General features: G+C 38.0%; 1 protein-coding gene across 1 annotated transcript in view; it reads left to right on the top strand.

Annotated features, from left to right (window-relative positions):
- Positions 1-23,433, top strand: part of LOC122797751 (solute carrier family 22 member 13-like) — an 843,707-nt gene that overhangs the window by 255,201 nt on the left and 565,073 nt on the right. Inside the window, exon 4 of the mRNA XM_044066275.1 lies at positions 18,244-18,412. Coding sequence (XP_043922210.1) covers positions 18,244-18,412 — 169 coding nt within the window. The remainder of the gene's footprint in view (positions 1-18,243; positions 18,413-23,433) is intronic.

Genomic DNA, 23,433 nt, shown 5'->3' with positions numbered 1-23,433 from the left:
CAGTACTGCTATAATGAACGGGGCACCCTTAGCAATGCGAGTGACTAGTTGGGTTATGCACTCCTTTGTGCCTAGCCCAATCAAGGCTATACCTGTGTCACCATGACTTTAATGGAAATATTGCATTTCTCAGAACTCCCTATATTTTGTCTAGCCACCCCCCCACACACACACGTACACACATTCAAGACAGCATAAATGTTTAGAACATCTGCTGCTTAGTCTGCATATCTGCAAAATGTGTTAAAACTGTCTCCTTGTGGAAAGTGAAAGGTTCTTCTTCACTTTGTTTTCTTCAGTTAAAACACTGCAAACAGGATTCGATACTGCTGGCAGAATTTACAAAAATCAAAACCTCTTTCTTCCCCATATACATCTAAATTAATTTTCAATAACTATAAGTATATAGTAACAATAAAGAAATCAGAGTTCAAATATTTTCATTTCAGAAAGCCACACAATCAATTAACGTAAGTTTTTTAAAGGTATGATTTAATTATGTAACACAAATATGTATATCTTGAATTAGTCAAAAAGATTCCATCATCATGCAAGCCTCCTCTGAATGTTTAAAAGTTGTAATGAATGATTCAGTACTGCTGCTACAAAGTTTTTTCACCTTTTTTTCTTACTCATTCATCAAGCATGTCTGCATTAGTTTTAACTGCACCAATAAACATCCGCAGAACTTCTCAAGCCAACATACTTTATAGCTTTCAAACTTTTACTGTATAATAAAATCGGCACATTATTTTTCTCAACAATAAGTATTTATTCCAATATCATACAAATTTAAACTGTGTACCATACGGGATTAGATGCTGCAGCTCTTTTGCATCCCCCATAAAAACAGATACATTTGCGCAAAGCTCTTCAAGAATACATACATACATGCACATTTGACTCAGGTGATATTCATTCATACCTCACATTTTAAAAAAAATCACTACACAGACTCTGCAAGAAAAGTCTCCATAAAAGTTGAACTTTGTTTGGGAATTATGCAGTTACTAATCCATTATAGCAGGCTTGCCCTTATACCTCTCAACCTGTTAATGCAAAAAATATCGACAAAGCTTGACAGAATGGCAGTAAAAATATGGACATATTTTAAATATTGCTCTTATAAACTTAGAAAGTTACTGGTGTAACAAAATTTGTTTTAATATACATTTTCTGAAGGATTTGAAGTCTGAAACTCAAATGTATGTCATTATTTAGTGACGTCAGTCCTGAGATCATTCCAGTGATTTGCCAGGAAAAAAGAGGAACAGGCCAAAAATATGAGCATTCTGCAAAAATCTGTACAGTTGAGAGGTAAAGTTTTAAACCATAAGTGTGTCCTTCTTGTTCCTAGATTAGTCCCCAAAACATGTAAATTTAACATCAATCTCCATTTGCTAAGGCAGCTCCATTCCTCTCAAAATGGCAGCCATCAAGCAGGCAGGTAGAATTTGTGGATTAAATCAAGTTATAAACAGAGAGGGGATGTAACAATACCCATAAGGGAATGTATGAAATTTGAATACAGCCTAAATACAGAACACCCCCATATGTCTTTAAACCAAATGGACCATTCTACGTGACTTCTTCTGCACAGGAGCACCATCATCATAGCAATGAGACAGTGAGGGAGTAAGTATAGGTTGCACTGGGATCTATCTTGTAAGACTTTTGTCAATGCACATGCAATTTTATGTCTGCAATTGATACTTAAGGTCTGTCATACTGGAGGAGCAGTGAATTTTAAGAATAAAATGAGATTTCCCAAAGGAAAAGAGCATCAAAATTATTATAAAAGAAAAAAATATAAATGGATGGACCTTGGTAGAAGTAGTCACAGAGAGTGGAACAGAGTTCCAAATGATTCAAGCTTATGCCAACATACAGCCAAATCACCCCGGCTCCTCAGCACTCTCTCCATTGACAAAGTAGAATCAAACAATGTTATTTACATTTTCAAAAGTTAAAACGTAAGTACGCTGGGACTAGTTTTCTTGCAAAAAAAATGGTAGTGCTAATACATGTGATTTTTCATATGAGAGGCTATCACAGACAAATAATTAAAGTACTTACCTTTAAAAAGTAATGCAATACATAATATTATTTATGTATGTATGTATGTATGCATGTTCAGTTATGTAATTAAGTGCCAAACAAGGTACTCAATTGTATCACTTTGGCGCCTCCTTTCAAGCTCTGCTTAAAGGGAGAGCGCGACACATTTTCAACTGTTTAATTTGTTTTGGTATCTACTTAACATTCAGTCAACTTTTCAACTAACAGTTCAAGTTTCACCACTTTTGGGGGAAGATTAGTTGCACAGCAGGAATGCCAACAGCTTCCTCTATGTGCTCCTTTTATTCACAGTCCCTTGCTGGCAGTGAGTATTTTATCACTTTGCTATGAAGTTCAGTGAACCAGTGGAAGCCTACTGCTTATTTTTGAATGTACCCAAGTAGTCAATTTTTTCACATTCACTCACACACACACACACGCACCAAGTCTGAGATTTCTTGAATATTCACGTTTCTCTGAGGTATGGCAATCCAAGTTTGTATTTATAATGTTGGGGGTACAAGGGGACTTGTCCTGCAGAAAAAAACACATTTGAAGGAGAAGTGATGTTCAATATTTACTCTTTTTCTGAATTTTCAGTCTTATTTATACATCCATTTATAAGATACACTTGATTGAACACTAGAACTGAAATTAATAATTTTGTAATCCACTAGTGTGGGTTTTAGTCAAGTACTGTGGCATTCTGATTATTTTATTTCTTAAGTAAAATACAACAATTTCCACATTTCTGAATCCTCTGAGAAAGGAAACATTCCATTATGTAAATAACACAGTAACCAGAAGGAAAACTATGGTCTATGCTGCAATATCGCAAGATACCTACTGTTGGGTCATGCTGACCATTTACAGAAATAAAATAACTGTTTTCTCCTTCATGTTGTCACTCTATCAAATAACTATTAGCTATTCATCATCACTAAATGGAAAATGATCTAGGAAACTCTGGTCACTCTTCAAACTAACTATTTATGAGAATCAGAATATAAAAGTTTATCATCTGCATGAAGTTTGTGTGTTACTGTTGTGTGTGCATTAGCATAGTACACTCATCATAATCCATTTCTTTTCAAAAATAGTATGTTTGGCTACTGCAAGCTGCTCATATTCATTGGATCTGTGGTATCTTTGTGACCCAGTTATGGTCAGTAGCTGTAAATGGACTGACAAGGAACACTTCTTGCTTAGTTGGATAAACAGTTTTATACATATGGATAGTTTACTGAGTCAGGCAAACAGCTTCCTTTTTTGGGAGGAACCAGTTCACTAAGAAAATCCATCTAGACTTGTCAATAACCTGCAAAGTCAACACAGTGACAGAGGGCCAGGAGTTAATCATAAGTTCATAGGAGGTTATTAGGCTAATGGCCTTAGGGCCATTGCAAGCCTAGCCATGTAAAAAAACATGTACCCTAACTGACCATAGTTAGGTGGTCATTGTTAGCAGAGCAATTCTGCGATCAGCACCAATTACCCCTGTCCATGAGGGTCATAGGTGCCACCCTCAGGGTCAATTTATGGTCACCCATCCAATTGTCAAGGTTGCACCTAAGTAGGGTCATTGAGAAGCTCTGCTTCATGTGAAGTGGAGTGGGAATCTCTGAGAGATATATCTGTCTCTCCAACATGCTTTGTTAATGTTATAGGCTAGGTTGAGATCCCTGGAGTGAGTGACTTGTTCCATTTGATTTGAAGAAGTGCAGCATTTCCATTAGGGCAGAGTCAGGCTGCTTTGTAGGCCAGGCGCAGGTTGCCTGTCAGCTGCCTGTATAATACAGAGTACAGTGACAGGGCTTTCTGCCTTTTCATGTAAGTCTTGTTTAGGAGGTCTTGGATTCTCTTAGTTAGAAACCTCTGTGGTCTCTCCAGTTGCTGCAGGTGTCTGAGATACATACAGAAAGAAGCATTGCATTCAATTAGTGGTCTGATAAGGGTCAAGTACAGTGGAGTTATAACCTGCTTAGTCTTGGATGTGTTGCCCTTATTTATGAGATGCACAATGCAGAAGGTTTTCTTTACCACTATGGCCACATGGCAATCGAAGTTTAGACTGCTATCAACCTGTATTGCCAAGTATCGCACCATTGGGTTTGAGCTTAGATGGGTGCAATGTATATCATAATTAACAGGGGCTACTTCTTTTCCAAAGTGGATAATGAGGTACTTTTTTGCATTTAGTTTTAGTCTGTTACTTCGCAACAATCATTTGTCTGTGTCAGCCCCTTCTGTAATATGTTTAATTCATTGCGGGACTCAGTGATTGCACCCAATTTGCAATCATAGAACATGTTTCAGCAAAAGTAGAGATATTAATTTCTAAATCACCTATGCAGTTGTAGCTTCTGGTATTTAGTAAAGCAGCCCTTACCCATGGGAAATTGTCTCATGTAATTTACTTTTGTTTGTTTTACAATATTAAGAAGTGAAGGGCTGGAAAGCTTCCTACTCAGTAATTATACTGTCAATGGAAATTATGTCAGAAAAGGTGAGGACCTATGTAAAGGTGCTAAGAAAACATCTTGAGAATTGAGAAGCCTTGGATAAATATGCTATGACATGGCTGTGAAAAGGAGAACATGGAGGGGTCTGGTCAGGGAAGAATATGATCTTTTAATTTTTAAACATTCATTACTAGTACTATTTCAATTAAATGAGGCAAACTGTTACAGTTAATGTCTGTATTTTGCTTATCTTCAATAGCCATTCATGTTCTTTTGGTATTGTCAGGAAACAGTGGTGGTTTTCATGGTTACTGTACAAATGGCTTAGTTTTACTATATCAAAATATGTTTTTAATATGACTACACTCTATTCTGTCAGGGGCTAGTAAGATATCATTCAGTCAATTGATTTCCTGAGAAGCAACAAGTCATACAAACTTATTTTTATATTTTATTCAGTTGTTTACACTTTGTTTAGTGGGTTAGTTCCACTAGGCCAATGGCCTCTTTTCAGGGGAGATCCAAGTTAGTATTAATACTAATTAGGGGAAAAATTAGCAAGAGAACTGGGGAACTTCCTCTATTCCTTTTGATAAGTGCCTTGGGATCCTTTACAGCCACCTAAACTATCATCAGCTTAGGCTTTTAATTCCAATGGGATTGGGTGTTACCATAGTCCATGCCTGTCTTATACTTATGACTCTGAAAATAAATATCTAATAATCAAATTACCATTAAAGTGCAACAAAAAAAACTACAAAGTAGTAGTAGTAGTTGTCAAGTGGCAGTTAATAGAAAACTCATGATCAAATTTGGGAGTTCAGACCCTGTTAAAAGATATAAGTTTACAAAACTTTTTTTTCTTTTCTTTTCTGGTTTTCTGGAGCAGCAGAGTACCGAGAACTGCATCAACTATCTCTTTGCTAACACACTGTGCATACTTTGTAGTGTGTTAATTATATTATTTATTTATTCTGTTTTTAATTCTTTATTAAGTAATGGCTGCTTATCATAAATAATTACAAAGCATATGCAAAAGCCTGATAAAACAAGACAAGATCAAAGCTATAGGTCAAATATTACAGCTGCATGCCACCCTTACATTATTATTTTACATAGTTCTGAAATTAAGCACTTTTTATTTAAATATTCAATATTTATTTACATCTATTTACAACTATTTACTGGGGTAGAGCACTAGTCACAAGGAAAGAGTTCAGGCGCTGCCTAATGAATGCAGGTAGACTATCAACCAAAAGTATCACACCTGCAAAATATGATTGAAATTGAAGCTAGAACAACAACAAAAAAATCAGACACAGAAATATACAGAATACTCAGCTGATAATAGAATAAAATGACCAGTAAGGAATTTATACAACACTTAATCAGAACATTAAAAAATACTGTTCACCCAGTCCACAGGACATCAAAGATAGATGGAATGATTAATTCTAGCAGCATCTGAATGAAGAAAAAAACCACAAAAGCTGTACTGCCCAAGACACAGTCAATGATGAATACTCCATAAGTCTAAACTTCCACACTTTGTGACTCTGGTGTATCCATATAACTAAACCAGAGGTTCAAGACAACATGTGATAACAAGCAAATAAGCTTAGGGATTTTTCCCCATTAACAGAGTAAGATTAAATAAATAAGGCTGTTTCATCATAAAGCATGTAGGGGGTTTAGTAACAGTGATATTCAGCCATATGCTATCCCATGTCTTTTTGTCATGTCAGCAGGTACAATTATATGTCCCTAAAATTGTTGTCAGGGGTAGGACATAGATTCCCCTCTCTTTAGCAGATGTGTGTATCCAAAATATGCTTTCCTATTTTATGAGAAAAATCACTTCTAGGTGGCTTTGAAATGTTACTCTAGAATTTGTAGAAAAAGAAAACTGCCTAGTAGAATTGAACCCCCCACACCATTTCATACTTATGTACCATAATACCACTTGCCCCCTTTCCTTTGTTTTTTCATCTGAAGCACTGCTAGAATTCATCTGCTCTTTTTTTATCCCTGATTTAGTGCAACTCCACCATCTTTTGCCCATTGGTTTTAGACTCACACACATACATAAAAGCTGACTGAAACATTTTAGTCGAACCAGTATGCCTGAAGAAACTAGTACCATACATTGTCCACTTTTCCTTCTGTTCTACCTCTTACTACATAGTTCTAAAGTAATGTAGAATATATTCCGTGATTCTCTTCATGAATTATTCTGGGAAGTCATTATACTCGGTCACCACCATTTCCCTGAAGCAATGTTTTCTTATGAGAAACAGACTATGAGGCTAAATCTGGACAGTTGAGAGGTATGCAATAAACATACATACACACACACACAGACACATGCACACGCACACGCGCACACACAAACACACACACACACACACACACACACACATGCGCGCGCGCGCACACTCATACACACACCTTCTCGCTGCTCACATTCACTCACTCGCTCTCAATGGATAACGGCCACTCACCTTCTTTCAACAGACATTATTAGTTTTAATTCGGCCCGTGAGTGCAGAATGTATTTACTTCTTCATTGGCGTGTGTGCATGCATGGTTCTCCTTAAGCCACCGCTGCAGAGTGAAGGGTTTTTTTTTTTTTTGTAGAAGCCTCCTGACCAACATCTGTAAAAATAGGAGAGGGCAGTCGTCCCATGGTTCTGGATGTTTTAGCAATTTTTATCTGTCAGCCCTCTTCCTTTCACTTCGGAAGTTCCAGTAATTTCTGAGCAGGATAACTGTGGCTTCTGGAACATGATTGAACTGTGAGAATCAGCTGTCAAGGAACTAATTCTCACAGTTCAATAGTATTTCAAGAGACACACTTGCAAAGCACACACAGGAAGACTGAGGAACAGAATTGACCTTCAAAAGTGGTACAGTTAAGAGGTGAATGGGCATAATGGGGGAGTGTTAGCACTCCCAGTAGATCCGTGGCCACTGTTTGAAATGGAAAAATGTGTTGTTTTAACTATACATTTTCTAATTCCAACAAAAGTAGAGTGCATTTTTTTTTATGCAACAGATGTACAACAGCTTTAAAAAGGGGGAGGCGTGCGCCCCTACGCCAAGGCCTAAATCCGCCACTGAGAGCAGTTAACTTTATTCCACCATCCAGTAGATACAAGTAGTTGGTTAGTTTATTGCAAATGGCTTAGCCCATAAATATTTTATGTTTACTTTGAAAATGCTCAGAGTAGCCAAAATTACACATCAGGCATTGACACATACCTCAACAAACTCTCCGAAAATGTTAAATATACAAAATATGTATGTTTTGAGGATGCTAGCTATTTCTGGATGTGATCATCAAAACATCATAATAGCTGACCAGACCAGAGAACCAAGAAGCATTGTTGCAGTTATTATTAATTTATGTGGGAAATTTTGATAATTTCACCATTCATTTCAGCTGATACAACCTTTCATATAACTATTTTTGATGAGAGCTTGCATATACACAAAAAGACCATTTTCCATAAAATGTGTTATTAATGTTACACTAGGATGGAACTGTGGGACTGTCACTCGTTCCTATCACTTGCGTAACTCTACCATGTTTTTTCCTTGTTTGCCCACATATTTAGCATAGAAAGAGTTATGAGTGACTGTAGCATTGTATAATTTTATGGACGAATTTTATTTTTACTTCATTGAAAGAGCACCTGTATTTTGGCTCTGATGTGTGAACGATTATGGATAGTATGAGTGTGTTGCTTAAGGCAATTGTGTGGAGTTATACGATTATGGCTAATAGATGCATAAGAGACTTGCACCTTATTGTTTTTCATGGAAACAAGGCTCTCACATTTTCCTACTATATCTTGTTCACTACTTTGGCAAGATGTATTCTAACTGTGCATATTTCTATGTTACAGTTGTAGATGTTTTGAGAATTACATAAATGGAAACTATGCATTATAATTCCATTAACTGCTAAAAAAAATTTAGATGGTTTTGTACAGTTTGCGAGTTTACATATCAAGTTAATTTTATAGCTAATTCATGAGAATTTTTTGGTTTACCATCATATGGTCGACGGGTAGATGGTCGAGCGTGTATGTCTGAAGAGAGTGTGGCAACATCCCATAACTGCAAATGCAGGTCTTGCAAATTGCAAAATCCTCTCCCCTTTTTGACCCATGTTAGCACTCGTTTTTGGATGTAGAGCGATCAGAAATTTTGATTTTGGTGTTTTTGTGACACTCCGACCATTTGGCATGCCAGGATTCGCTATTAAAATTTGCACATATACAGGTTTGAGCACTGCTCAACCATATGATGGTAAACCAAATTTTTCATGTATGTGAAACATATCAAAGCATGTAGGAAAAGCAGTTTATATTGAATGATAACTTAGCAGTTACACTGCATTACATTTTATTTGCTTGACAGCAGAAAGACACAGAAAGACTATCTAGTCGTCCCTTTAAATACTTACTTCAAAGCTGTAATTAGGGCAGTGTGAAGGAGATAGCTGTTGGGGGGTTCATGATTGGTAAACATTGATGGTGCTGGAGTGCACAGTCACAATGACATAATAAGCTACAAGGACAGTGGAGCATCATAAGTGAATGATAATACTGCCTTTGTGGTCACGAATGAAGCAGTGAAGTGCTCAGTGTGTATATATGACAGCAACTGTAGCAAGCCTGACACTACCAGCTGTGCTACAGTTACAAGAGTGCAGAAGAACACTTTTCTGGTTCTCAACTTGAGCTAGAAAGACTTTTTATTTAGTGCAATTTGGGGAAGTGTGTAAGGCACCAGATGACGTAGCCATGGTTCTGTTCTACCTCAATCCATATTTTTTCTTCATTGCTTCACTAGCTGTCCCACACTATATCTAATGCCTTTGTGTATTTCCTGTTAACTACCCATTCTAGTTACTAGTCCATTTCAGGGGTCCAAAATCCACTCCTTGAAAAAACATTTTCATAAATCCAATGAATGCTTCCCACCCTCCACCTTCCTCTATCTTTCTTGTTCAAGACAACCCCTTCACATCCCATTGACATGATTGGAACTATATCATGGCTGTGTCCTTTCTGGTCTCTATGCAGAAGAACTCTTGCTCTTCTACTCTCTGGTCATATCCTTCCTTCCCCTCCATCCAATACACATTTATGATGACCTTCCCCTGAATTTTTTGCAGCAGCCTGCTGACTCTTCATGTGTGGCCTGCAGAACTACCCACAGTACTCAAAGTGAGGTGTAACCAGGGCTTGAAAGAGTCAGTTCATTATTTGTTTGCTACTGGAGTCTCTTCCCTCGGAGTATAAGCTTCAGCATTCTGATTTCTGTTATCACCGTTCCTTCACTCTGCTCCTGGTACACTAGTGCAAGTGTGATCAACCCCGATTGTAGTGCTGCCAACAGTTCCAGCCCCCTCCTCACAGCTTATACTTTGGAGTAAGGTTGCTGAGGCCCAGGTGGTATCCTTTGCATTTTTCTGGACTGCACCTTCAGTGACATCTTTTACTCCAGTTGTTTAGCCTTTCCAAATCCTTGCTGAGATCCTTCTCCTATTCCCACTGCTGTACCTAACTATGTGCGATCAGCAAAGAGACTGTTTCAGTTCCCTCCTCTCTCAGATATGTCTGAAATGAGAAAAACAATGAATAATGGACACAGTACTGTACATGTCACTTCCCTTATTTATAACAATGTTCTTAGTCTTGGTTCTGCTCTCAGTACTTTAAGAGTTACTAACAGACACCTGTATGGGACATAGTCAAATGCCTTGGTGAAATACAGATGGAACATACCTATCATACTGTCTGTCTTATTCCCTTGTAACTTGTTTGTCAGCTTCTTCTAGTCATGAATCCCTCTTGGTTATTGTCCTGCAAATTGTTACTATACTATGAAAGTGATCCTTTCCCTAAGGATCCCCTCAAGTTTCTGCCTCCACTATTTGCTAACAGGCTTATAGTTCCCTGGAGATTCCCTGCTCATTCCACTTGTATAAGGGTAGTGCACTTGGTACACTTTAGAAGATACAATAGAAAAGATAGATGCAGCAATACTGAGACTGCACCACCCTCAGTACTGACACTGTACCACCGTAGCACCCTCAGTAATGACACTGTACCACTGTACCAACCTCAATACTGAGACTGTACCACTGTACCACCCTCAGTACTGAGACTGTACTACTGTCAGTACTGAGACTATACCACTGTACCACCCTCAATACTGACACTGTACCACTGTACCATCCTCAATACTAAGACTGTACCACTGTTTCACCCATAGTACTGAGACTGTACCACTGTACCACCCTCAGTACTGAGACTGTACCACTGTACTACCCTCAATGCTGAGACTGTACCACTGTACAACCTTCAATACTGAGACTGTAGCATTGTACCACTGTACCACCCTCAGTACTGACACTGCCCCACCCTCAATACTGACACTGTACCACTGTACCAACCTCAGTACTGGCACTGTACCACTGTACCACCTTCAATACTGAGACTGCACCAATGTACCACTCTCAATACTGAGACTGTACCACTGTACTATCCTCACTACTAACACTGTACCACCCTCAATACTAACACTGCACCACTTTACCACCCTCAATACTGACACTGTACCACCCTCAGTACTGACACTGCCCCACCCTCAATACTGACACTGTACCACTGTACCAACCTCAGTACTGGCACTGTACCACTGTACCACCTTCAATACTGAGACTGCACCAATGTACCACTCTCAATACTGAGACTGTACCACTGTACTATCCTCACTACTAACACTGTACCACCCTCAATACTAACACTGCACCACTTTACCACCCTCAATACTGACACTGTACCACCCTCAGTACTGAGACTGTACCACTGCACCACTCTCAATACTGAGATTGTACCACTATATCACCCTCAGTACTGACACTGTACCACTGTACTACCCTCAATGCTGAGATTATACCTCTGTACCACCGTCAATGCTGAGACTGTACCACTGTACCATCCTCAATACTGACACTGTACCACCCTCAGTGCTGAGTCTGTACCACTGCAACACCCTCAGTACTGAGACTGTACCACTGTACCACCCTCAATACTGACACTGTACCACCCTCAGTACTGAGACTGCACCACTGTAACACCCTCAATACTGAGACTGTACAACTGTACCACCCTCAATACTAACACTGTACCACTGTACCACCCTCAGTACTGAGACTGTAACACTGCATCAACCTCAATACTGAGAGTGTACCACTGTACCACCCTCAGTTCTGACACTGCACCACCCTCAATACTGGCACTGTACCACTGTACCAACTTCTGTACTGACATTGTACTACTGTACCACCCTCAATACTGAGACTGTACCACTGTACCATCCTCAATACTGACACTGCACCACTGTACTACTCTCAATACTGAGACTGTACCACTGTACCACCCTCAATATTAACACTGTACCACCCTCAATACTGACACTGCACCACTGTACCACCCTCAATACTGACACTGTACCACTTTCAGTACTGAGACTGTACCACTGTGCCATCCTCAATACTGAGACTGTACCACTGAACCACCCTCAATACTAACACTGTACCACCCTCAATACTGACACTGCACCACTGTACCACCATCAATACTGACACTGTACCACTTTCAGTACTGAGACTGTACCACTGTACCATCCTCAATACTGAGACTGTACCACTGCACCACCTTCAATACTAACACTGTACCACCCTCAATACTGACACTGCACCACTGTACCACCCTCAATACTGACACTGTACTACTCTCAGTACTGAGACTGTACCACTGTACCACCCTCAATATTAACACTGTACCACTGTACCATCTTCAATACTAAGACTGTACCACTGTTTCACCCATAGTACTGAGACTGTATCACTGTACCACCCTCAGTACTGAGACTGTACCACTGTACTACCTTCAATACTGAGACTGTAGCATTGTACCACTGTACCACCCTCAGTACTGACACTGCCCCACCCTCAATACTGACACTGTACCAATGTACCAACCTCAGTACTGGCACTGTACCACTGTACCACCTTCAATACTGAGACTGCACCAATGTACCACTCTCAATACTGAGACTGTACCACTGTACTATCCTCACTACTAACACTGTACCACCCTCAATACTAACACTGCACCGCTTTACCACCCTCAATACTGACACTGTACCACCCTCAGTACTGACACTGCCCCACCCTCAATACTGACACTGTAACACTGTACCAACCTCAGTACTGGCACTGTACCACTGTACCACCTTCAATACTGAGACTGCACCAATGTACCACTCTCAATACTGAGACTGTACCACTGTACTATCCTCACTACTAACACTGTACCACCCTCAATACTAAATCTGAAAAGATGCTTTTTCCTTTCTTTGCAGCTCTAGGAACTCTGCTGGACACCACGAGGAGCTGTGCTGAGTTCTCTACAGCCAGAAAAGCCTGCCAAAGTGTGGTTTATGGCAGGGGTCTGGAAAAGGCAGGAAATGACCCAAAATGGCCACTGAACTGCAAGTTACTGTCTTAAACCACTCCTCTGAGGACAAACAGGCAGCTCAGTACTCCCCACTCCCACTGGTGAGTAAAGAAACTTCCCCATGACCAAACAAAGAAAATGGAGAAGTACAGGAACCAAGACAAAGCCCAGGGATCAGCAAAATCTGATCACTGGGACAAAGTAGCCAGGAAAGTTAGGAGAACAAGAATTTTTTTTGTTTTTTTCAAGTTTTTTTTTTTCACAGACAGAACAGAAAACACAATAAATGCTTTCCTTTTCGATTAAATGCTATCCATAGCTAGTACACTTGAGTGTATTAGCCTGTAGTTTAACTTTTAAGCAAACTTAAACTAAGAAGTGCAACCAACAATTAAAGCTTATAAAAACAGGAAAAACAGGTAATACCACTATAAAATAGACAGAAACAGTCGTCGAATAACACAAATGGTCGAAAAATGCAAGAAAAATACTTAAAATCTGGAAAGTTGCTTTTTCCTTTCTCTGCTGCTCTAGGAACTCTGCTGGATACCACAAGGAGCTGTGCTGAGTTCTCTACAGCCAGAAAAGCCTGCCAAAAAGCATGCTTTATAGCAGGGGCTGGAAAAAAGGGAAATGACCCAAAATGGCCACTGAACTACAAGTTACTGTCTTAAACCACTCCTCTGAGGACAAACAGGCAGCTCAGTACTCCCCACTCCCACTGGTGAGTAAAGAAACTTCCCCTGACCAAACAAAGAAAATGGAGAAGTACAGGAACCAAGACAAAGCCCAGGGATCAGCAAAATCTGATCACTGGAACAAACTAGCCAGGAAAGTTAGGAGAACAAGAATATTTTTTTGTTTTTTCAATTTTTTTCACAGACAGAACAGAAAACACAATAAATGCTTTGCTTTTCGATTAAATGCTATCAAAAGCTAGTACACTTGAGTGTATTAGCCTGTAGTTTAACTTTTAAGCAAACTTAAACTAAGAAGTGCAACCAACAATTAAAGCTTATAAAAACAGGAAAAACAGGTAATACCACTATAAAATAGACAGAAACAGTCGTCAAATAACACAAATGGTCGAAAAATGCAAGAAAAAATACTTAAAATCTGGAAAGTTGCTTTTTCCCTTCTCTGCTGCTCTAGGAACTCTGCTGGATACCACGAGGAGCTGTGCTGAGGTCTCTACAGCCAGAAAAGCCTGCCAAAGCATGCTTTATAGCAGGGTGCTGGAAAAGGCAGGAAATGACCCAAAATGGCCACTGAACTACAAGTTACTGTCTTAAACCACTCCTCTGAGAACAAGCAGGCAGCCCAGTACTCCCCACTCCCACTGGTGAGTAAAGAAACTTCCCCCTGACCAAACAAAGAAAATGGAGAAGTACAGGAACCAAGACAAAGCCCAGGGATCAGCAAAATCTGATCACTGGAACAAACTAGCCAGGAAAGTTAGGAGAACAAGAATATTTTTTTGTTTTTTTTCAAGTTTTTTTTCACAGACAGAACAGAAAACATAATAAATGCTTTGCTTTTCGATTAAATGCTATCAAAAGCTAGTACACTTGAGTGTATTAGCCTGTAGTTTAACTTTTAAGCAAACTTAAACTAAGAAGTGCAACCAACAATTAAAGCTTATAAAAACAGGAAAAACAGGTAATACCACTATAAAATAGAAAGAAACAGTCGCCGAATAACACAAATGGTCGAAAAATGCAAGAAAAAATACTTAAAATCTGGAAAGTTGCTTTTTCCTTTCTCTGCTGCTCTAGGAACTCTGCTGGATACCACAAGGAGCTGTGCTGAGTTCTCTACAGTCAGAAAGGCCTGCCAAAGCATGCTTTATAGCAGGGGGCTGGAAAAGGCAGGAAATGACCCAAAATGGCCACTGAACTACAAGTTACTGTCTTAAACCACTCCTCTGAGGACAAACAGGCAGCTCAGTACTCCCCACTCCCACTGGTGAGTAAAGAAACTTCCCCCTGACCAAACAAAGAAAATGGAGAAGTACAGGAACCAAGACAAAGCCCAGGGATCAGCAAAATCTGATCACTGGAACAAACTAGCCAGGAAAGTTAGGAGAACAAGAATATCTTTTTTTTTAAGTTTTTTTCACAGACAGAACAGAAAACACAATAAATGTTTTGCTTTTCGATTAAATGCTATCAAAAGCTAGTACACTTGAGTGTATTAGCCTGTAGTTTAAATTTTAAGCAAACTTAAACTAAGAAGTGCAACCAACAATTAAAGCTTATAAAAACAGGAAAAACAGGTAATACCACTATAAAATAGACAGAAACAGTCGTCGAATAACACAAATGGTCGAAAAATGCAAGAAAAAATACTTAAAATCTGGAAAGTTGCTTTTTCCTTTCTCTGCTGCTCTAGGAACTCTGCTGGATACCACGAGGAGCTGTGCTGAGTTCTCTACAGCCAGAAAAGCCTGCCAAAGCATGTTTTATAGCAGGGGGGCTGGAAAAGGCAGGAAATTACCCAAAATGGCCACTGAACTACAAGTTACTGTCTTAAACCACTCCTCTGAGGACAAACAGGCAGCTCAGTACTCCCCACTCCCACTGGTGAGTAAAGAAACTTCCCCCTGACCAAACAAAGAAAATGGAGAAGTACAGGAACCAAGACAAAGCCCAGGGATCAGCAAAATCTGATCACTGGAACAAACTAGCCAGGAAAGTTAGGAGAACAAGAATATTTTTTTGTTTTCAAATTTTTTTCACAGACAGAACAGAAAACACAATAAATGTTTTGCTTTTCGATTAAATGCTATCAAAAGCTAGTACACTTGAGTGTATTAGCCTGTAGTTTAAATTTTAAGCAAACTTAAACTAAGAAGTGCAACCAACAATTAAAGCTTATAAAAACAGGAAAAACAGGTAATACCACTATAAAATAGACAGAAACAGTCGTCGAATAACACAAATGGTCGAAAAATGCAAGAAAAAATACTTAAAATCTGGAAAGTTGCTTTTTCCTTTCTCTGCTGCTCTAGGAACTCTGCTGGATACCACGAGGAGCTGTGCTGAGTTCTCTACAGCCAGAAAAGCCTGCCAAAGCATGTTTTATAGCAGGGGGGCTGGAAAAGGCAGGAAATTACCCAAAATGGCCACTGAACTACAAGTTACTGTCTTAAACCACTCCTCTGAGGAAAAACAGGCAGCTCAGTACTCCCCACTCCCACTGGCGAGTAAAGAAACTTCCCCCTGACCAAACAAAGAAAATGGAGAAGTACAGGAACCAAGACAAAGCCCAGGGATCAGCAAAATCTGATCACTGGAACAAACTAGCCAGGAAAGTTAGGAGAACAAGAATATTTTTTTGTTTTTTTTCAAGTTTTTTTTCACAGACAGAACAGAAAACACAATAAATGTTTTGCTTTTCGATTAAATGCTATCAAAAGCTAGTACACTTGAGTGTATTAGCCTGTAGTTTAACTTTTAAGCAAACTTAAACTAAGAAGTGTAACCAACAATTAAAGCTTATAAAAACAGGAAAAACAGGTAATACCACTATAAAATAGAAAGAAACAGTCGCCGAATAACACAAATGGTCGAAAAATGCAAGAAAAAATACTTAAAATCTGGAAAGTTGCTTTTTTCTTTCTCTGCTGCTCTAGGAACTCTGCTGGATACCACGAGGAGCTGTGCTGAATTTTCTACAGGCAGAAAGGCCTGCCAAAGCATGCTTTATAGCAGGGGGCTGGAAAAGGCAGGAAATGACCCAAAATGGCCACTGAACTACAAGTTACTGTCTTAAACCACTCCTCTGAGGACAAACAGGCAGCTCAGTACTCCCCACTCCCACTGGTGAGTAAAGAAACTTCCCCCTGACCAAACAAAGAAAATGGAGAAGTACAGGAACCAAGACAAAGCCCAGGGATCAGCAAAATCTGATCACTGGAACAAACTAGCCAGGAAAGTTAGGAGAATAAGAATATTTTTTTGTTTTTCTTCAAGTTTATTTTCACAGACAGAACAGAAAACACAATAAATGCTTTGCTTTTCGATTAAATGCTATCAAAAGCTAGTACACTTGAGTGTATTAGCCTGTAGTTTAACTTTTAAGCAAACTTAAACTAAGAAGTGCAACCAACAATTAAAGCTTATAAAAACAGGAAAAACAGGTAATACCACTATAAAATAGACAGAAACAGTCGTCGAATAACACAAATGGTCGAAAAATGCAAGAAGAAATATTTAAAATCTGGAAAGTTGCTTTTTCCTTTCTCTGCTGCTCTAGGAACTCTGCTGGATACCACGAGGAGCTGTGCTGAGTTCTCTACAGCCAGAAAAGCCTGCCAAAACGTGCTTTATAGCAGGGGGCTGGAAAAGGCAGGAAATTACCCAAGATGGCCACTGAACTACAAGTTACTGTCTTAAACCACTCCTCTGAGGACAAACAGGCAGCTCAGTACTCCCCACTCCCACTGGTGAGTAAAGAAACTTCCCCTGACCAAACAAAGAAAATAGAGAAGTACAGGAACCAAGACAAAGCCCAGGGATCAGCAAAATCTGATCACTAGAACAAACTAGGCAGGAAAGTTAGGAGAACAAGAATATTTTTTTGTTTTTTTCAATTTTTTTTTCACAGACAGAAGAGAAAACACAATAAATGCTCTGGTTTAGTTTTGTATTAGTGGCTTATTCAAAACATAATTTAAATTCTCTCTTTGTGTTTGTGTTTCAGGAAAGATATAAATCAGTATTATTTGGATTACGCTGATGTTGTAGAATTCATTTCATCTGATCACTTATGTAACAGTGTGCAGGTGTAAAAAAGCAAACCACAAACAGAACTTCTGCAAGTACGGCAAGTGCAAAGGCCCTGAAAACTGCAATTCAAAATCAAAAGACGGGCAGCACTACAGTAAGAGGAAAAAAAACACCATTTAATGGTTATAACCATTACAAAACATACCTGTTTCGGCTATGAGCCCATGCTTACCAAGGCTCATAGCCGAAACCGGTATGTTTTGCAATGGTTATAACCATTAAATGGTGGTTTTTGTCCTCTCACCATAGTGCTGGCCATCTTTTGATTTTGAATTGCAGGTGTAAAAAAGGTCAAAGATTTGAAGCAAATAATTATTCTGTACAAAAAAAGTCTGAATGCCAAGTCCTGTGCTTATAAACACTTTGGAAATGCATTTTCTTTTTTCCTTTTAGTCACAGAGTGGTCTGGAATTACTCAGAGAGCACTTGCTACAATTATTATCCGCAGCTGCTTTGCAATTGGGCAGATGATTCTGGCGGGAGTAGCTTATGCCATTCGTAACTGGAGGATGTTGCAGCTTGCTGTATCTCTCCCCATGGTAATTTTTGTGTACTACATATGGTAAGGGCCAGTATTTTAATAATAATAATAATAATAATAATAATAATAATAATAATAATGATAATAATAATGCCTCTGAGATCTTTGCCATATGAATGTTCAGTTGTTTGTTTTGACATACTGCTATTGAATATATGCACTTAAATCTCATAAACCATCTTGTAATGGTTTCAAAACAAGCCCCATTCTGCCACTGTGATGCAATATAGAAGCACTGCATTTTTCTAAAACCATAGGAAACAGTAGTAGCAGTTGAGCATTTATGTAGAAGACTCAATGGAGAACATGTGCTCATTTATTTACACATTATTATATTCATCTATTTACTAGTCTTAAGTTGATGGAATGTTTTTTATAGTAGATTAAACTATTTGTAATTTAGTTGTTGTGGGAACTTTTGTTTACACAGTGTCGCACATCCAGGATATACATACACGTCTGTTCTTTTATAACATATATATATATATATATATATATATATATATATATATATATATATATATACATATGTGTGTGTGTGCATATATATATATATATATATATATATATATATATATATATATATATATATATATATGTTTATTAGAATTATTAAGTCAAACATGAAGTTATAAATGTGGGTCTATATCAGTTTGTCACAATGCAATTACAGCAAACACCAGATTGTCGATCCTCATTCAGCGAAAATCATTTCAGCAATTCAGTTTACCGAGGGCAAGTAAATACTTGCCCTACAGCACAACAGACTGACAGCTATGCAAGTCGAACCCACCCAAGTGGGGGGCTTTACCCCTCGATGTGGGGGGTTGTGCCCCCCCACACCCCTAACTATATATACTAACTCCGAGATCGCACTACAGTGGACAAAAGGACAAAGTTGTGCTGTAGGACAAGTATTTACTTGCCCTTGGTAAATTCAGCGAATTGCTGAAATGATTTTCATTGAATTAGGGTCGACAATCTGGTGTTGGCTGCAATTGCATTGCGACAAATTGATATAGACTCATAAATGTGAAATCCATCCACTGCAGTGCTTAGATCCATACAATCAAATATACCTCCAGTATTTCACTATACCCTCCCAATGCATGATAATAGCACTTGTAATACAATTACTTAATATTAAATTACTAGTCCTACATAGTCAAGTTACAATTACACATAAACCTTCCTCTAGCTAGATTTGCATTTTTCTTATGTTTCCCCAACTAGTTAATCCTTTCACCAAGACAATATTTGCTTTCTATATGTTATCACTTTCTTTAGCATCTTTCTCTTGCTTATTTTTTTACTATTTTATTATAAAATGGGTAAGTAACTGTGCCATACTTGTGTTCCACACATAGAAGGAAGCTAGTGCAGGACACCTAGACCTCATACTTGGTCACAGATCCCTTCTTCATTACAATCTACAAAATCCATCAACTAGTTTTATTTCTCACTATTAACTCTGACCTGCAATAGAAGCAGACTCTTCAATCAACTTTCACTCACTTTTAACAAAAAAGTATACAACACCATCATAAAAATGCAAAAAGATAGTCCAGAAATAAAAACAATTGCCAGGAAACTGTAAACATGAGAACTTCAGTAGAAAGCTAGAAAATGTTAAAAAAGTGCACTTTTTAACATTAGTTTAAACAAATGAGTATAACTTGTATATCATTTTGAGCTCAAAATTTCAATATACTGTTTATGGACCATCTCTGCCTAAACTACGAAATTGAGTTAGTATAACTCAGATCCAAAACATGATTTGCGAAAATTACTTTTGAGCTCACATTTTCTATGTACTGTCTGAGGATCCCTCTGTTTGTGAATTGTGACACTGAATTACTGTAATGTATGAACTATGACTCTATAACCTATAATCTATGAACCTATGAACCTATAATGCAGATCCAAAACAGGATTTGCAAAAGTGACTATCGAATGACATTTACAAACAAGACTATACAACAGCACTCAAAATTTAGAGGGTCCCTACAAAAGTATTCTGACATTTTTGATACCAAAATTCCTCAGTTAAAAAATTACAACCATGCACAAAGACTGGTCAAAATATCAATTTCATACCAAAATTTCACATATTTAAAAGTTATAACCATGTAAAACAATTAGTCAAAATAGACTGCATTCTAAAATGTTATTTACTACAAATGAATACAAGTCTGCTAGAACTTCGATGTCTTGATTCCAAAAGGCTCTCTCTCTTTTTAATTTCTCTAAGTCTTGTGGATTTCTAATACCATGACAGGATCCCATTCCTAAGTCAAAGTATGATTAAAATTCATGAAATTAGCAGTTTCAATTTTTGATGTTAGCCAGAAGTGCTTTTTGCAGCACCTGCAATGTGCTCAGTAATGACTCCTGCAATTTGTAAGGAGTTACATATGTCAGTAACATATCTAAGTATGATTGTAAATTATTTTTTATAAGACCCGTTGCTCCTGCTACTACTGGAACTGTCTGCCTATCCTTCTTCCACATTGCCCTTGTTTCTGCCTGCAAATCCTGGTATTTTATGACTTCATGTCTGTCTGCTCGTATGACACTGCAGTTACTGGGTGTAGCAGTTTCAATGATCAATGCTACTTTTGCCTTCTTTTCATGGACTTCTGTATCTGGTTTTCTTGCATCTATTTTTAACTGTTATTATTGGGTGATCCCATGTGATATACATGTCATCATTTTCTGTAATGCTTTATGGCTCATGGTTTCAGTGTTTTCAGTGTTTTTCAGCCACTTCAATACCATGTTTACACAATCCACAATGCAACAGTCTTGCCACATTACTAGTCCTTCTACCATTAGTATATCACAACTAGCAACAAAATGTGTGACTGTTTCCAATTCTGTTTTACAAAACGTACATTTGAATGTTTTTCCCACATGTTCAATGGCCATTGTAAACCAACATATACATAGTCCACTATCTTGGACTGCCAAAATTAACTTTTTGCCTTTTGGTTTAAATTCACCTCTCCTTAACCATTCCTGCATTCAGTACTGATCAAATATATTTATGCATTTTCCACATTTCTTGCCTTCTCATCTGATCCTTCATCTTATATTCTTTCTTTTATTTTTTTGGAACATTTCAGTTGCTACATGATTTTTACCTACTTCTGGTTTAATTTCATTTCCCACTTGATGCCGATATGCTTCTGCTAAACTAAGCAGGGAAGTCATCTTAGACTTATTCTCCTCATGTTTCAAAACGTTCACTACATTTGGGTCTTGTGAGGTCAGCAAATATTTATGCAGGCTCACGACTGCAGATCTGGACATGTAATCATTTTCGAGGAGGCCCATACCTCCTTCAGAATGGAGAATACATAATACACCGATTTTTATAAATCATTTGATGAGCATGAAGCATCCTTCTTGTTTTCCTGTCCAGCCTATCCAGCACCTTTTGGGAGCAGTCAATCACTCCAAAACAGTAAGGTAGGGCAGGAAGAGCAAATTAGTTTATAGCTTGGATTTTGTTCTTAGATCAGTGCTGTTTTCAATATTAATTTAAGTCTTCTAAAATACTCATTAAGTTTTATTCACATTTGTTCATATTTTATTGTTGATCCTTTATCAATTACCAAATATTTATACACTTCCTCTTGCTCAAGTTCTATTATATCACATTTTGTCCCAAACTGATGTTTTCTTAGTGCTGCAGCTTTCCTGCTTTAAAGGTTGCTTTTGCACATTTATCAAAATCAAATGGCATTCTTATATCAGCTGTAAAAGTTTTGACACATGCAGTTGTACTTTACGTTCCTCATCTGATGAGCTGTACAGTTTTAAATCATCTACAAAAAGAAGATGCAAAGTCTTTACACTCTGTTTCTGGGAGACAAATTGTAGCCATGACCTAATCTGTTAATCAGACAGCTTAATGGGTTATCGTATGGAATATCCTCCTATGAATTTTTATCCATGGGATAATAATTTGTCCTTTATCATGGTTTAACTGCAAAGTAGTTTGCTGCTGTTTCATGTTCGCTGTAATGTAATTGAACACTATAGGGTGTATCTTACACATTTTTAAGCATTCTTTTATCCATGAGTGTGGGATACTCTCAAATGCTTTTTGTAGTCTATCCATGCCATACTTAGATTCTTCCCTTTTTCACAGTTCTCTATTATGACTTTAACAACAAATTATCCTTTGTCCAATATGACTTTGTTTTATTACTCTTTGTTATATTGCCATGATTGAGTTTTCTTCTAAATGACTATAAAGTCTGTCGGTATCAATTCCAGTGTATACTTTATACGTCAATGGAAGGCAAGTTATTGGTCTATACTTTTTAGGATAGCTTGCAGGTTTGCTTTTAAGTAGGAGCATTGCTTTTTCTGTTGTTAACCAGGATGGAGTCTATTCAGGGTGCACATATAGATAGTTCTTACAAATAGCTATATCTTCATGAAAAGATGTTAATACGATTAGTCAGATGTTAGGTACTGCATCTGGGCCTGGGGCTTTCCAATTAGGAGCTTTTATTAACTTTCTTAATCTCTCTGGCTGTTACTTCATCCCATTTAATATCCTGCACATTTGAACTTATTATCCTTTCTTTCACTTCTTCTATTCATTTAGCATCTTTGTTAAGGTCCACATGATCTTCATAGATATTTCTCCAAAATGTATCCATTTCTTTTTTTTTTGGATGTGTTTCAATACCCTTTGCATTGTTTCCCAACTCTGTATAAAGCTTTTTTGGGTCATCCATAAATTGCATATTTTATACTTTTCCTTTATATTTATCTATATATCTTCTATGTTTTTCTGCCTGTGCTGCTATTTTTAGTTTATTACTTGCAATAGTGCATGATAGATGCTGATGAGCATTCCTGTCATACCAGACCTTTTTCTGCTGCTGGGCTCCTGCTGGGTTTTCATGGCCAAACCCACGAGCTTTCTAAGCCTCATCCTGAGGTTTAGGACATATGCCACAACAGACTTCTTGTGGGATTCACACTCACCCTCCCACTCATCACAAATCAAATCTAAAGGCCCC

Source organism: Protopterus annectens, chromosome 3.part1 (assembly GCF_019279795.1).
Source record: "Protopterus annectens isolate FY-2018-M chromosome 3.part1, PAN1.0, whole genome shotgun sequence".
NCBI classification, from domain to species: domain Eukaryota; kingdom Metazoa; phylum Chordata; order Ceratodontiformes; family Protopteridae; genus Protopterus; species Protopterus annectens.
This window is presented reverse-complemented; position numbering and strand designations above follow the sequence as displayed.